Genomic DNA, 16506 nt, shown 5'->3' on the forward strand with positions numbered 1-16506 from the left:
CTTTATGTGCTTCAGGAATCCAAATTGCCAAAAAGGGGATAGGAAAGGAGGAAGGCATAATGCCAGCTAGTGAACAGCAGCAGCAAACAGGAATTTTGCAAGGTGAAGAAGGAGCAACTACATGAACCTTTAGATTAGTCTGTCGTCTGTTTGAGTGCTTGCACATTGTAGTCTGTTTGTTTGGGTGGCCATGTGCTGAGCCTAGTGGCCTGCTAGGTAGGCTGAGAGCTTCTTAAGGAGACTTTCATCCCTAAGCCTTTTAGCACCTATTAACCTTTAACCAGGTGGCGAGGCTACTCAGGGAGAACAGAGGTTCAAAAGCCATCTCGAAAGCGACCAGAGAAGCTAGCAAACAGGAGCAGCTAACAGGGAAGTTTTGCAAGGGAGTTTAGAGAGCTAGATACACCTGATTAACATTCTCCCCGCCTACTCCTCGCCCTGGGAAAAAAAAACAAAAAACAAAAAAAAAACCAGACAGACAAAACCCAACAAAAAAATGCTGCAGAAATAAAAAGAATGCAGGTAGAAGTCCAGCAGCATTGTGGGAGCAATCCAGCTTATCGCACCAAATGCACTATGTACAAATAGCTGCCTTGTAGGCAGATGGCGTATACGTGTATTCGTTGCAAGGAGCTCATGGCCTCAGAGACCAAGTATGGGCCCTGGACACCAAGTGGCTGAACTGGATGAGCTAAGGGAGACAGAGGGATATGTAGATGAGACTTTCTGGGACACCCCCTGTACTACTGAGGAGGATGAAAGTCTCGAGGAAGGAGAACATCAATGTGGAGCAGAGGGAAATGATCCCATAGTTGGGACCCTCCCTTCAGATGATATCACGGTTTCCTCTCGCACTGAGTATAATTCTCCAGGGGAGGGAATCCTAGTTATTAGGAAGAGAAAGGTCATAGCAGTAGTGGTGGATTTGATCATTACATACATAGATAGCTGGGTTTGTGATTACCGGGTGAATGCATGGTGAGTTGTCTGCTGGATACAAAGTTTTTGGATCTCTCAAGACATTTAGACAGCTTTATGTGCAGTGCTGCGGGGAAGCAGGGGTGGTCATGGTACATGTAGATACCAATGACATAGGAAAAGGTAGGAGAGAGGTCCTGGAGGCCAAATTTAGGCTGCTAGGTAAGAGACTGACATCTACGACATCCATGGTGCATTCTCTGAAATGCTTCCAGTTCCACGCACAGGGCCAGTTTGACAGGAAGAACTGCAGGGTCTCAATGCATGGATGAGACAATGGTGTATGGAGGAGGGGTTCAGATTTATTAGGAACTGGGGAACCTTTTGGAAAAGTAGGAAACGGTACAAGAAGGATGGGCTCCATCTAAACCAAAATAAAACCAGATTGCTAGCCTGTAAAATTAAAAAGGTTGTAGAGGAGTTTTCAAATTAAGGGCTGGAGGAAAGCCAACAGGTACAGAGGAGCACATGGTTGAGACACAGACATCCCTTAGAGAAGTATCTATTAATGGGGATTCTATATATCCTAGTAAGGAGAAGAGGATGGAAGTTGATAAAGTACACATAGGAACTGAAGAAAAACAGTCAAACTTAAAAAACTCCCATTTAATTACATCACATAATGACAGAGAGCTAAAAAGTGACAAATTTTATAAGGGCTTGTATAGCGAGGCAGAGTGGCCTTCCTCCGAACTGGACAGAAAAGGACAACTACACTCCCCTAGTGGGTGGAGCAAAACCCACCCCCTTGCCAGAAGTACCAGGACAGACAGGAAGTAAAAAGGAAGGCCTCTGCAGTTCAGTTGTGCAGAAGCCAGGGAAGGAGATGGACACCTCCTCTGCTGTGGCATCTGGGAGCTGAATTTGTGCTCTGTAGCACACTGCCCCTGGAGGAAACAAGACCCAGAAGGGGAGTTGCCAGGACTGCCGTCAACTGTGTACCCAGAGGAGACAGAGGACCTGTGGATTCCAGAGGTACTAAACTCTGGGGAGGTAGGAAGTAGCCATGGGGTAGCCAATGATTGTTCAGCTAATTTGCTGACTGTTTCTAGGTCAGCATGTTGCAGCTGGATCCCTGCTGACCCAGTGGTGGACCACTGCCCTGCAGTTCGGGCCATCGGCTGGGACGTGATAGAGTTGGGAGGGCCTGTGTCCCCCTACCCCTGCCACTCCACCTGTGCAATGGCAGACTCCCCACCATAGGCCTGTGTACGTCTACTGTCCATCAAGCTGGGATGCTAGCCTTGGTTGGTGTCCCCTCCCCCTCCTTCCTAAGCCCCTAGACTGTGTGGGTGCTCACCCCTTCCTAGCCCCTAGACTGTGTGGGTGCTCATCCCTACCTGAGCCCTGAACTGATTTTTTTAATTGTGATTAAGTTTTTTGAGTTTATTGCAGGAGTTAACTGATTAATTGACAGATCTAGTTGAAACTATAGTAAAGAGTCAGAATTGCCAGACACATAGTTGAAAATGATTTGTTTGAGGAAAGTAATGTAATGGGAAATCTCATCAATCTATTAGAATGTTTTGAGGGGATCAACAAACGTGGATAAGGGTGGTCCAGTGGATATAGTGTACTTTCAGAAACCCTTTGACAAAAGTTCCTCACCAAAGGCTCTTAAGTAAAGTAAGCTGTCATGGAGCAAGAGGGAAGGTCCTCTCATAGATGAGTAACTGGTTAAAGGACAGAAGACAAAGGGTAGGAATAAATGGTTAGTTTTCACAATGGAGAGAGGTAAATAGTGGTGTTCCTCAGGGATCTGTACTGGGCCCAGTACTGTTCAACATATTCATAAATGATCTGGAAAAAATGGTAAACACTGAGGCGGCAATATTTTACAAACAATATAAAATTATTCAAGATAGATAAGTTCAAAACAGACTGTGAAGAGTTACAAAGGGATCTCACAAAACTTGGTGATTTGGCAACAAAATGGCAGAGAAAATGCAATGCTGATAAATGCAAAGTAATGCGCACATTGAAAAATGTAATCCCCATTATATATACAAAATGATGGTGCCTAAATTAGACGTTACCACTCGAAAAAGAGATTTAGGAGTCATTGTGGATAGCTCTCTGAAAACATCCACTCAATGTGCAGCAGCAGTCAAAAAAACTAACAGAATGTTAGGAGCCATTGGAAAAGGGAAAGATAAGACAGAAAATATCATAATGCTACTATATAAATCCATGGTACTCCCACATCTTGAATACTGTGTGCAGGTCTGGTCACTCATCTCAAAAAAGATATATTAGAATTTTAAAAGGTACAGAAAAGTGCAACAAAAATTGGAACTGCTTCTGTATGAGAAAAGATTAAAAAGACTGGGACTTTTCATCTTGGAAAAAGAGACAACTAAGAGGGGAATGCTAGACGCTATGAAATTGTGACTGGTATGGCAAAAGTGAATAACGGGGTGCTATTTACTCCTTTACATAACACAAAAACAAGGGGTCACCCAATGAAAAGAATATTCAGCAGATTTAAAACAAACAAAAGGAAGTACTTGTTCACACAACACACAGTCAGCCTGTGGTACTGTTACAAGAAAACAGAACTTGACAGAAATGCGGCCACTTTGTATACTCAGCCACCATTAACTGGAAGTGAGACCACCACATAGTCAGGAATAATTTGGCCTTTGCCTAAGCAAACAAAACAGCTGCACGACTGCAATGTTGCTCATAAGAATAAATGAAGTGACAAACTCATAAAATGGGAGGGAGTGTGAATAGTTGATTTTTAACCTGTGTGTCTATGACCATAAGGTTTTTTTTCCTGGGAGTTGCGTTGCTGATAAGAAGAATTATGAGTTATTTGCTGATGCTAGGAAAATTGTTAGCCCACTAGGGGGTTACTATAAATTATGTGCTTTGTTTTGAGCAACCTATAAAAATATTAATTAGCGTGTGCAATTTGGAGAAGCTTGGAGAAGCTTTTGACGAGCTAGGAGTCTGATGTCCAATTTTAGAGGTGTGTTTTAGACTGAATAAAAACAAGGATTTTTAGGTGAAAGCACTCTTGTGCGTACCAATCATTTGTCAGACAGAGGAGCCATATCTCCATTGTTTTATGTCCCGAAACCGCTGAAAAACAAAGACTAGTTATCATAGTTTCATGTTCAGGAAATCCCAGGTAACATAACTTGTTGCCAGAGGTCTGTTGTGAAGACCAAAACTACAACAGGATTCAAAAAAGAACGAGGTAAGTTCATGGAGGATAGGTCCATCAATGGCTAGTAGCCAAGAGGATCAGGGATGCAACCCCATGTTCGGAATGTCCTTAGCCTCTGATTGCCAGAAGCTGGGAGACAGGATACTGGGCTAAATGGACCATTGGCCTGACCCAGCATGGCTGTTCTTATGTTCATTGATGTGACCCATGGCCAGAAAGGGTTAAGCAACTTGCAGGCTAATTGACTCCTTCAACCTTCAGGGACATATTGGTTGATAATATTTCTGTTTTTGTGTGTTTACATATATATTGTTAGAGGTTAACAATATAATCACAGTCTCAGTCTATACTGTATTCTGTTAATTCAGAGATCAAAAGGACATCTTAACATTTAAATGAACTGTAAACATAGTGATGTCACTGTATTCATCTCTCTTTGAAATGTATAGCAAGTCACCTGCTACTGGTGGAGAACAGGCAATTGCCTTATGTTAATCTGTGTAGCTAATTACTGGTGATGCTTAGGAAATAGGTCTACTTCAAAATCTCAATGATTGCCTATTGTTCGCCTAACAACTCCGAGCTGTCAGGAAAAAGCCTGGAACTGCATTAAAAACCCTTTGGGTCCTGATCCTTTTTATCTCAGATCTGCTTGATGCTTTATGCAGGGGAAGTGTGAGTCATAAGACTGAGATCTCCAGTTCCATCTGGATTACCCTGAATATGAACTTTGGACTATAACCTATAGACTAATTCAGAAAGAATTCTTTGCAACTACAAAGCTCACCATCTCTACTATGAATCTGATCTCAGAACTGTGCTCATGTCTGTATGCATACTGATCTTTTAACCAATACACTCTCTCTTTTCTTTTAAAATAAATTTTAATTTAGTTAATAAGGATTGGCCGTAAGTGTGTATTTAGATGAGATTTGAAATATTCATTAACCTGGCTGATCCTTTGGGACTGGTAGAATTTTCTCATATGATGAATAAAATTTTCAGTAATCTTCATCATATTTGACTTGGGTGTCTGTGTGGAGGCCTAAGGCTGGGTTGCTTTAAGGGAACTGTGTCATTGGCTTCTGGGTAACCAGTAAGGTATTATAGAAGCTGTTTTGTGCTGGCTTGGTTAATCTAAGTATTGGAATATCCACCAGCTTTGGGGATTGTCTGCCCCATTCTTTGCAGTTCACCCTAACTGAGTAACCACAGTGTGGCTCCCTGGGACCCTGGTAACAAATGGATATACTGGGAAGAGCAGGAAAGGCATAGTGCAAGCCTATGCACTCCCTCTGTATACTGGAGAGCTTGGGTGCGATGATGCCCTCTGATTTACAACCCTTCCTGAGCTCCTCATGGCAATAATTACATGCCACAATATAATTCTAAATTTTAGTGGGAATTATTGCATCTACTTTTTTAAGTTTATTTTTCTTTCCTATACCAGAGGCTACGATGTTGTAAAATGCAGTTTTGAAGGCCATTCATACATTTTCTAGATTAGTTGCTTCAAGTATCTTAGTGGGGAGGGAGGAGAATGACATGAAAAAGAGGTTACAGAATTTAGTGTGTGAAAGTGATTACATTACATGAGCAGCAACTGGTTTCTTTTCAACAAAAGCTCAGTAGGCTGCTTAAAGCCCAAAAATGTTGTATATATAGCAGATAGGACCCACTGGCTTGATAGGCAGAATGCTTCATCAGGAGCGTTTTTTGATCTATTAAGGCCTTGTCTCAATTAAGGTTTAGTGCAAGTTGCAGTGTAAATTGTGATTTACAACAATACATCTTACCCTGGTTTGAGACTGAGGAAAGATGCTTTTGCACAAATCAGAGATGTAACCTGACCCTCACCGGCCTAGGCCCCCAAAACACTGAGAGACCAACCAAGGTGCAGCACCCATGTCCTTTTATTGTTTGTGTCCGTTCCCACCACCTACTATTTACAAGTATTTACAGAGACCAAGACTCTTGGAGACTACTAGCTTCCCAGCCAGCAGGGATCTAGAGCCCACGCTCCTCCCTTTACTGTTTCCCCCTCCTTTCTGTCTCTTAGCCAGCTTTATATGGCAGGCTGGCTACCCAGGTCTGCAGGTGGATCCCCTCTGGTAATTAGGGCGTGGCCCCTCAACCAGCCCAACTAACCCTTTTTCCTCTGGAACAGGGCTAACAAGAGCCTGGCTTGTTTCTCCTAGCCAACACTCTGTTACACTCCTCCTTGCTGAAGAAGCATACGGTCCAGCTGCCCTCGGCCCACCTGCCTTCCGGCCCTTTCGCCTTTTATTTTTACTTGGGGTGAGACTCTCTGCGGGAAAGTCTTCCCCCGGACCTGGGTGAGCCCCACCCCCTCCACCAGCGTTCGCTCCATCCCCCGCCCACAGAAGGTACACTACGGAGGCAGACACTGCCCCCCTAATTCTGCCTCTGGCCGCAGATCCTCACATCAATCACACGGTAGGGAGGGCCCCAACCCTTGCTCCTCCTGTACCTGAGGGACAGGGTCGGGAGTTATCCTCACATCGGGCAGGATCTTCCCTGCCTCAGTTTCCCCTACATCTGTGTGTGGGTTCGGGGCCTCGTCTGCGTACAGCCTCGTCCAAGCATGCCAGCTTGGTGTTGTCTTCCCACTTTCACAGGGATAGTGGGCAGGTTCCATCCCCCTATCTGCCCTGCTACCTGTGTCCACTCACAAAACATGGCCCACCTGCACTCCATCTCCGGGCAGTCCCGTTTTGTGTGTCCCAGTTTGCTGCATTTCCAGGAGGTAAGCCAGGCCAGTCGATCGGGTGTCCCTCAGGGCTCACCCCTCTTCCCTGGGGCCGCCCCAGAGAATGGCTCGGGTTGCCTCTTCCCTGGCTCCCTATCCTTCTGGGGCTGGTCCTCCCTCCGGGGTCTCTCAGCCTCTATGTACTCTTCGGTTAACCTCACCGCGGCCTCAACAATCTCAGGCTGGTGTTGCCTCATCTAGACCCATATTGTCTTGGGGAGGCTTTGTAACAACTGTTCCAATGACCACACTGTCCATAATCTCCGCTGTGGTCTGTATCTTGGGCCGTAGCCACCAGGTCGCCCAGTCCGTTAGCCTCTCGGTAAAAGTGCGGGGCCGCATGGCGGCCGTCCAGCGAGCGGCCTGCAGCTTCTGCCGGTAGCGTTTGGCTGATAGGCCCACCAGGTCTAGAGTAGCGTCCCATACAGTCCCATAATCCCGGGCGCGTTCTTCGCTCAGTGCCATATAGGCCGCTTGAGCCTCTCCCGCCAGGTACAGTGCGAGCCAAAGGGCCCAAGTTGTCCTTTCCCACCCGGTGCCTGTGGCTACCGGCTCAAATGTCCCCAAGAATGCATCCGGCTCATCTGCTGGGCTCATCTTGCATAGTCCCCAGCCCGGAGCCCGGGTGCTCTCACCCACCGCAGGACTCACCAGCCACTGTAGGAGGTGCGCTTGAGTATTGGTCTGCTCCCTGAGAAAGTCCTGCAGACTTTGTTGTTGTTCTGCCTGCCAGGTCAGGAACGCCTGCTTCTTAGTCTGCTGGGACAACTGGACATTGACCAGGGCCTGCTGCATCTCCTCCTGCAGCTTCACCACCCATTTTAGGGTCTCTTCCATCTCCAGGGCCGCCAACCACAGTTGCTGGTGTCATATCCCGGATAAGCCCCCATGTGTAACCTGGTCCTCACCGGCTTAGGCCCCCAAAACACCCAGAGACCAACTGAGGTGCAGCACCCGTGTCCTTTTATTGTTTGTGTCCATTCCCACCACCTACTATTTACAAGTATTTACAGAGACCAAGACTCTTGGAGACTACTAGCTACCCAGCCAGCAGGGATCTAGAGCCCACCCTCCTCCCTTTCTTGTCTCCCTCTCCTTCCTGTCTCTTAGCCAGCTTTATAGGGAAGGCTGGCTACCCAGGCCTGCAGGGCTAACAGGGGCCTGGCTTGTTTCTCCTAGCCAGCAACTTGTTTCAGAGTTTACACCAGTACAGTACATCTATACTAAGGGGTTTGCACTAGTGTAGATTCATCAGTGGCTGAAATTTCCAGTGTCGACAAGGTATCAAATTGTGTTTCCCAATCTTTTCAGGCAACTGTTCCAGTTTATCAATAAAAATACCACCTTCTAAAGATCTTGGCTTTATTGTCCAAAACCTCCCTTTTAATTGTGCATTCTCCTACGCACAATGAAGCTTGACTTGTTCAAAAGACACTACAGTTTGGAGCATCTACGGCAGTCCAAGAAAATGAAAATGAAAAATAAGTGGGCAGGAGAGAGTCAAAAAGGCACAGCACAGTAGCTTGGAATCAAGGCAAAACATGGAAAGGCTAGTGTACCAGTCACAAAATCTGAAAAGAACCAGCACTAGTTTCATGTTTATTGTGAGTCACTGAATAAAGTTAACAACAAAAGTACAGAACTTAGTAAAGCCAAAGAGTCAAAGGATAATTTTGCAGTTCAGACACTTAATTCATAATTCCTTCAGAACTCTTGGGTGTACTACATGGGCCTGGTAACTTGTTGCTTAATTTATCAATTTGGTTCTGCATTACTACTTTTGACCTCTCAACTTCTGACTGTATCTCATCTTTGCAATTCAAAAAGAGTAGATACCTTAACTACCCCATGGCAAAAATGTATGCAGATAAGTCTTTAGCTTCTCCACAATAGTCTTATTCTTCTTGATTGCTCCCTTTACTCCCTTTTAATGCAGCAGACCTAGAGCTGCTTTAATAATCTTCCTGTTTCTGACATAGTTAATTATGTCTTATTTGTTTTTTATATTTATGACTATTTGCTTTTCATATTTTATTTAAGCCTTTTAACTTCCATACTACATGTTGCCTGCTGTATTTTTTGCTCCTCTCAAATGTTTTCATATGGGCTTGATTTTCATTTTCTAAAAGACACCTGCTTTGCTTGAATAAACCTCTTGAACCTCACCATTTAGCCATACTGGTTTATTTCTTGCCTTCCTATTCCTTTTGAGTTCAAAGGAATGCATGCCTTCTGTGACTGTTACGGTATGCTTAAATAGTATTCCAGTGCTGGGTCTAAGGTTAAAAAGGTTCAAGACTAATGTAAACCACTAACTGCTAATAAAGTTAACCACTTCACTGCTGTATGACATACTAAATTCTATACATCTAGCAAGGGTTTGCCATAGGAAATTCGACCATACTTGGCACACTCTAGGGCTTCATTTCTTTGAATGGACATTTCACTGGACATTGCTGCCAGAACACACACACATGCTGTGGCTGCATGGAGATTTACAAAGCTAGCTGGGATGAAAATTGAATCTACATTTGAGATTTTACTCGATGTTATGGGAAAAACAAATATACTCCAAGAAGAGGAATCAACCTAATGAACTAGATCAGGGATCGGCAACCTTTGGCACGCAGCCTGCCAGGGTAAGCACTCTGGCGGGCCAGGCTGGTTTGTTTACCGGCTGCACCAGCAGGTTCGACTGATCGCGGCTCCTGCTGGCCATGGTTCGCCGCTCCAGGCCAATGGGGGCTGTGGGAAGTGATGTGGGCTGAGGGATGTGCTGGCCACGGCTTCTCACAGTCCCCATTGGCCTGGAATGGTGAACTGCGGTCAGCGGGAGCTGCTATCGGCCAAACCTGTGGACGTGGCAGGTAAACAAACTGGCCCGACCAGCCAGGAGGCTTAACCTGGTGGGCCGCGAGCTGAAGGTTGACAATCTCTGACCTAGAGTAAAAACACAAACATACACAGACACACATATACCTATTACATTACATATGTGTGCACATCGCTATAATTTTCTTCTGAAACATCTGGTCTTTTAACTAACTTTTCCCAGTAATGGAATTTGCTTTCCTGGCAAAGAAAATTGAGAAATGTTTTCATAAATATCCCCTCTGCATTTGCATTGTGCCTATATATATGCCCACATGGAGAGGGGCCAAACATATGATATAAACAGAGCAACCGCCAACGGTGACAAATTCAGTACAGCTTGGCTCACTCCAAAGGGAAAGCACCCATTTTGCTGATGAACTGCATTTGCCACCTACAGAAAACAATAGTAATTGGGCTGAATCTCACTGGTGGCTGTAGCATCATGAATAGAATAGACAGCAAGAAGTACAACCACCAGATGGAAGCCTGCTAGCCAGTTAAGTCTGCTCTATTATCAGTCTAGCTATTGGCTGGAAGAAAGCAATCCAGCATTGTAGTCTTACCGGTGAGCAGTCACTGTGTGGCTGTGGGTTTCCTCTGTGTGGATTTAGGAGAAAGGCATTAAGGAGGAAGGTTACCAAAAAATAAAGCTTCTCCAGTCTAATTAGTAGATATACCTGTAGCGCTGCCATTTCTTCCTCTCTCCTGTGAGTCTTCTCCAGCAGATCTGCAAGAAAGACAAAACAGAAAGCAATGAGAACTGAGGCCTGGTCTACACTACGCGTTTATACCGATTTTAGCAGCGTTAAACCGATTTAACGCTGCACCCGTCCACACAACGAGGCCCTTTATATCGATATAAAGGGCTCTTTAAACCGGTTTCTGTACTCCTCCCCGACGAGAGGAGTAGCGCTGAAATCGGTATTACCATATCGGATTAGGGTTAGTGTGGCTGCAAATCGATGGTATTGGCCTCCAGGCGGTATCCCACAGTGCACCACTGTGACCACTCTGGAAAGCAATCTGAACTCGGATACACTGGCCAGGTAGACAGGAAAAGCCCCGCGAACTTTTGAATTACATTTCCTGTTTGCCCAGCGTGGAGCTCTGATCAGCACGGGTGGCGATGCAGTCCCAAATCCAAAAAGAGCTCCGGCATGGCCCTTACGGGAGATACTGTATCTGATCGCAGTATGGGGAGACAAATCTGTTCTATCAGAGCTCTGTTACAGAAGACGAAATGCCAAAACATTTGAAAAAAATCTCCAGGCTATGATACAGAGTCCACAGCACAGTGCTTTGTGACAAGCGTAACGGAAAGCCAAAGAATCAAATGGATGCTCATGGAGGAAGGGAGGGGGGACTGAGGACTCCAGCTATCCCACAGTCCTCGCAGTCTCCAAAAAGCATTTGCATTCCTGGCTGAGCTCCCAATGCCTGTAGGGTCAAACACATTGTTTGGGGTGGTTCAGGGTATATCTCATCAATTTACTCCCCCTGCCCCCCCCACCCCCCGTGAAAGAAAAGGGAAAAAAATAGTTTCTTGACTTTTTTCAATGTCACCGTATGTCTACTGCATGCTGCTGGTAGACGTGGTGCTGGGACACTGAACAGCAGCATCCTCTCCCCTCCCTTCCCCGGTGGCAGACGGTACAGTGCAGTAGGACTGGTAGCCGCCCTCGTCATCAGCCCGTGAGTGCTCCTGGCTGGCCTCAGGTGAGGTCGGCCGGGGGCACCTGGGTAAAAATAGGAATGACTCCCAGTTATTCCTGGCAGATGGTACAGAACGGTTGGTAACCGTCCTCATCATAGCAACTGGGGGCTGAACTCCATCAGCCCCACCCCTTTCATGTCTAAAGAAAAGATTCTGTACTGCCTGGACTATCATAGCAGCGGGATGCTGGGCTCCTCTCCCTGCCACTGTTTAATATCCTGCCTGGACTATCACAGCAGCTGGAGGCTGCCTCCCTCTCATTTTATCTCATTAAAAAGTCAGTGTTTCTTATTCCTGCATTCTTTATTACTTCATCACACAAATGGGGGGACCCTGCAATGGTAGCCCTGAAAGGTTGGGGGAGAAGGGAAGCAACAGGTGGGGTTGTTGCAAGGGCACCCCCTAGAATGGCATGCAGCTCATCATTTCTGTGGGATCTGACACACAGCGGCTGTGCTCTCTGGTTCTCTGATACACTGCTTCTCTAGTACACTTGCCCCATATTCTAGGCAGGACTGACTCTATTTTTAGATAAAACATAAAGGAGGGAATGAACCGGGGACTCATTCTCATTTTTGTCTTTGCGCCCCCGGCCGACCTCAGCGAAGGTCAGCCACGAGCACCCATGACAGCAGCAGATGGTACAGAACGATTGATAACCATCATCTCATCGCCAATTTACAATGGCACAGCAGACGGTACAGAATGACTGGTAACCATCTCTGCTACCTTCAAAGGCAAATGAATGCTGCTTTGTAGGGCTGCAGTACCACCTCTGTCAGCGACATCCAGTATACATACAGTGACAGTGACAAAAGGCAAAAAGGGCTCCATGGTTGCCATGCTATGGCGTCTGTCAGGGCAATCCAGGGAAAAAGAGCGCAAAATGATTGTCTGCCGTTGCTCTCATGGAGGAAGGAACGAGTGACGACATTTACCCAGAATCACCCGTGACACTGTTTTTGCACCATCATGCATTCGGATCTCAACCCAGAATTCCAATGGGCGGGGGAGACTGCAGGAACTATGGGATAGCTACCCACTGTGCAACGCACAAGGAATCGACGCTAGCCTCGGTACATAGACGCACACCGCCGAATTATTGTGCTTTGTGTGGCCGTGTGCACTCGACTTTACACAACCTGGTTTACAAAACCGGTTTATGTAAAATCGGAATAATCCTGTAGTGTAGACGTACCCTGAGTTACTTGTTAATAAGCTCAACTTGAAGTGTTAGCACCTGATAAAGAAAACCAATGCTAAAGATGTCAAGTTTTTGTATGAAATGTCATAAAAATGTGCCCTGTGAAACTGAAATGTGCCAGTGATAAGAATGTTGCCAAGCGTGGGCTGCTGAAGTGATTAAAAACTAGCTGCAAGAAGGCGATTTGACTCAGAAAGCCACTGAATGGGGCAGAGTTCAATTCAGACAAAAAGATATATTTACCTTTAATTTTTCTTTATTTTAACACTTGTATCAGAAATGACAAAAGAGATCTTTTCTGAAAACTGATTAAAAATAGGAAAGAGATCAAAGATATTCAATTAAAAATCATTGTTCACTCTGGAGTAAATTTTTCTGACCAAGTTACAACCCCTTGAAGAAAACTGCGTTTATTAATAGAAGTGCAGTCTTAATCACAGTCATAATAATTATCACCTTTCACCAGGACAGAGTTAAAAAAAGTTTGATCATGGAAATGGCAAGCTCCCTGAAAGATCAGTGCCTGACAGGAAAAGTACTCACTAAAGGAGAACTCACTCTCTTGCAGTCTATGCTCCATGACATCTTACATTTTGATATTCACTTATGTAACAACCACCAAAATATACTTGACAGTTCATGTTGCTGTGCACTTGCCTATTTCAGCTCCACATACGATTTGTCACATGAGTTGCACTACTCTTAGTTTCACTCACGTACTTTGGGAATACAGTTGAACTCAGGATATAGTGTGTGATGTTCACAGTTCTATCTGGGAAACCTTGACAGGTGACCTCACAAAGTCCCCAAGAAAAACAGAAACGAGTGTTCTGAACACATTTTTCTTTCTAACTACTGTAACTGACAAAAAACTCAGTTCAGAGTCTGGCATCAAACAGAAAGAGTATCCCAACAAATTCAGAGACGGCTTTGAACCAAGATGTGCTCTGATATGCTGGGATGAGGAAAGATGTTGGTTTGAGAGAACTTTAACTGCCCCAATAGCCTTGTGGGAAAGTACAACTGGGGTTTCAAGATTCACAACTCCTCCCTGATACCGCTCAGGTAAGGAGCAGTGGATTGTCAGATGTCCAAAAGCACCTATGCAGACTTGGTGGGAGAAAGAGTTCATTCATACAATGGCACATAGGTCAGTGAGCAACATGGAACCAAAAGCATCCATAGTGAGAGCTATTTAATTATTCTTCCTGTATGCAAAAGACCTTTCCTTCTTTCCTTGGTACTCTTATTTTTCTTACTCAGTCCACAGTATTTAGCGCTACACATAGTAAAAGTTTCTCAATTTCCCCCTTTGCCACTACTGCTTGATAGTTACAATGAATCACACTCCAGGAGAGAATAAGTATAACAGTAATTTGTCCTTGTTATACACTACTGTTACACTGAACACAAAGGGATGTGGAAAAAGCCTTTTTGGAAAGACAACTTCTTCTTCGAGTGATTGCTCATATCCATTCCAGTTAGGTGTGTGCGCCGCGCGTGCACATTCGTCGGAAAACTTTTACCCTAGCAACTCGGTGGGCCGGCAGGTCGCCCCCTAGAGTGGCGCCATCATGGCGCTTGATATATATCCCTGCCGGCCCACCCGCTCCTCAGTTCCTTCTTACCGCCCGTGTCGGTCGTTGGAACAGTGGAGCGCGGCTTAGCTGACCTCCACTTCCCTAGCTACTCGTAGTTCTCGTATATAGTTATACAGTTATAATTCCTTTATATATATATTTGTATAGTTATACGTTTTTTTCTCTGCTAACATAGTTAGATTGATAATTGTTAGCGGGGTTCAGGAAGTAGCCCCTTCCATGAACCCGGTGCCGGAGCCCATGCACGGCTCACCGGGTTTTAAAATGGGCTCGGCCTGCCAGAAGCCGATGCCGAAGGGAGATCCACACGACTCCTGTTTGAAGTGCCTCAGGGAATCACTTGACAGCTAAGTACCCCATTTGCAAGGCTTTTAAGCCGAGAACAAAAAGGAGCGGGACTTTCACTTACCCCTCCACCTTGGGCGCCGAGCGATGATCAAACGGCTGGCAGAAGCGCCTCCTCGGCACCGGACTCCGCCGGTACTGCCAAGGCCTTTCGGCACCGGCCGTCGCCGGCACCGAAGTCGACTCGGCACCGCTCCCTTCCTCCGAGGTTGAGAGAGCCTACAATTCCTGCTGGTGCCTGACGGCTCCCCGGCACACGCCGTGGTAGAGCCCCCTGCTCCTGCTGCTTCCGTGCCACCTGCATCGCAGCCAGAGAGCTCGCCTAAGTCGGATGGCCCGGCACCGACACCTGCAGAGGCACCGATGACATCGGCACCGTCGATTCCAGTCCCCCAGGGCCATTGAATCCGGTGCCTAACAGCTCCCCGGCACGCGCCGTGGTAGAGCTTACTGCTCCTGCTGCTTCCGTGCCGACTGCACCGCAGCCAGAGAGCTAGTCTAAGTCGGATCGCCCGACACCGACACCTGCTGAGGCACCAACGACGTCGGCACCGTCGATCCCGGTCGCACAAGGGCCGTAGAATCCGGTGCCTGACGGCTCCCCGGCACGCGCCGTGGTTGAGCTACTGCTCCTGCTGCTTCCGTGCCATCGGCACCGCAGCCAGAGAGCTCGTCTAGTCGGATCGCCTGGCACCAGCACCTGCTGCGGCACCGACGACGTCGGCACCGTCGATCCCGGTCCCACAAGGGCCGTAGAATCCGGTGCCTGACGGCTCCCCGGCACGCGCCGTGGTTGAGCTATTGCTCCTGCTGCTTCCGTGCCAACGGCACCGCAGCCAGAGAGCTCGTCTCAGTCGGATCGCCCCGCACCGACACTTGCTGCGACACCGACGACGTCGGCACCGTCGATCCCGGTCCCATAAAGGCCGTAGAATCCGGTGCCTGACGGCTCCCCGGCACGTGCCGTGGTTGAGCTACTGCTCCTGCTGCTTCCGTGCCAACGGCGCCGCAGCCAGCTCGTCTAAGTCGGATTGCCCGGCACCGACACCTCTGAGGCACCGACAACGTCGGCACCGTCGATTCCAGTCCCACAAGGGCCGTGGAATCCGGTGCCTGACGGCTCCCTGGCGCGCGCCGTGGTTGAGCTTATTGCTCCTGCTGCTTCCGTGCCGACGGCACCGCAGCCACACAGCTCATCTAACTCGGATCGCCCGGCACCGACGCCCACCGAAGCTCTGACGACCTCGGTACCGTCGATCCCGGTCCCATGAGTGCCTTCGAATCCGGTGCCTGACAGCTCCCCAGTATGCACTGTGGTTGAGCCTGCTGTTCCCTCCATGCTGGAGGCATTACCAATGGCGAGGGATCTCATTGCCATGACAGAGTCGATGCTGCCTGACCCCGGCACCGCCGGTGCGGGTAATACAGTCTCTTCATGTGACCATCCTCTGTCAGCACAGCAGAGCGGCACCGTTCATGATCACGGTCCCGCAGACACTCCAGATCCTGTCGGCACGCCCGACACCACTTGCAGTCCCGGTGCTGTTTTCCTCATCGGTACTAGTCGCACTCGCTGCACCGGTCGGTATCCCATTCGCCGACCCGCTATCGGCACCGTTCCGACTCCCGGCACCGCGACAGGTACCTTGACTCCTGTAGCCTCTCCCCGAGCCTCGAGATCTCGGTCGACCTCCAGGCACCATTCTGGTTGCGGGTCTGGATCTCGTTCCAGGTACCGGTACGCATCCCGGTGCCGGTTCCCGGTGCCGAGTTGGGCAAGGTCCGATAGAGTCAGAGACTCTGCCTGTGCCTTCTTTTAGTACCTCCATGGCCATCCGGACACGC

The 16506-nt window shown here is 47.4% G+C and overlaps 1 protein-coding gene across 3 annotated transcripts in view; it reads right to left on the reverse strand.

Annotated features, from left to right (window-relative positions):
• CEP128 (centrosomal protein 128) overlaps positions 1-16506 on the reverse strand; it is a 418732-nt gene that overhangs the window by 111292 nt on the left and 290934 nt on the right. For all 3 annotated transcript variants that reach the window (XM_050953220.1, XM_050953226.1, XM_050953223.1), the window contains one exon: positions 10475-10524. In XM_050953220.1, the coding sequence (XP_050809177.1) occupies positions 10475-10524 (50 nt within the window). The remainder of the gene's footprint in view (positions 1-10474; positions 10525-16506) is intronic.

Source organism: Gopherus flavomarginatus, chromosome 5, assembly GCF_025201925.1.
Source record: "Gopherus flavomarginatus isolate rGopFla2 chromosome 5, rGopFla2.mat.asm, whole genome shotgun sequence".
NCBI classification, from domain to species: domain Eukaryota; kingdom Metazoa; phylum Chordata; order Testudines; family Testudinidae; genus Gopherus; species Gopherus flavomarginatus.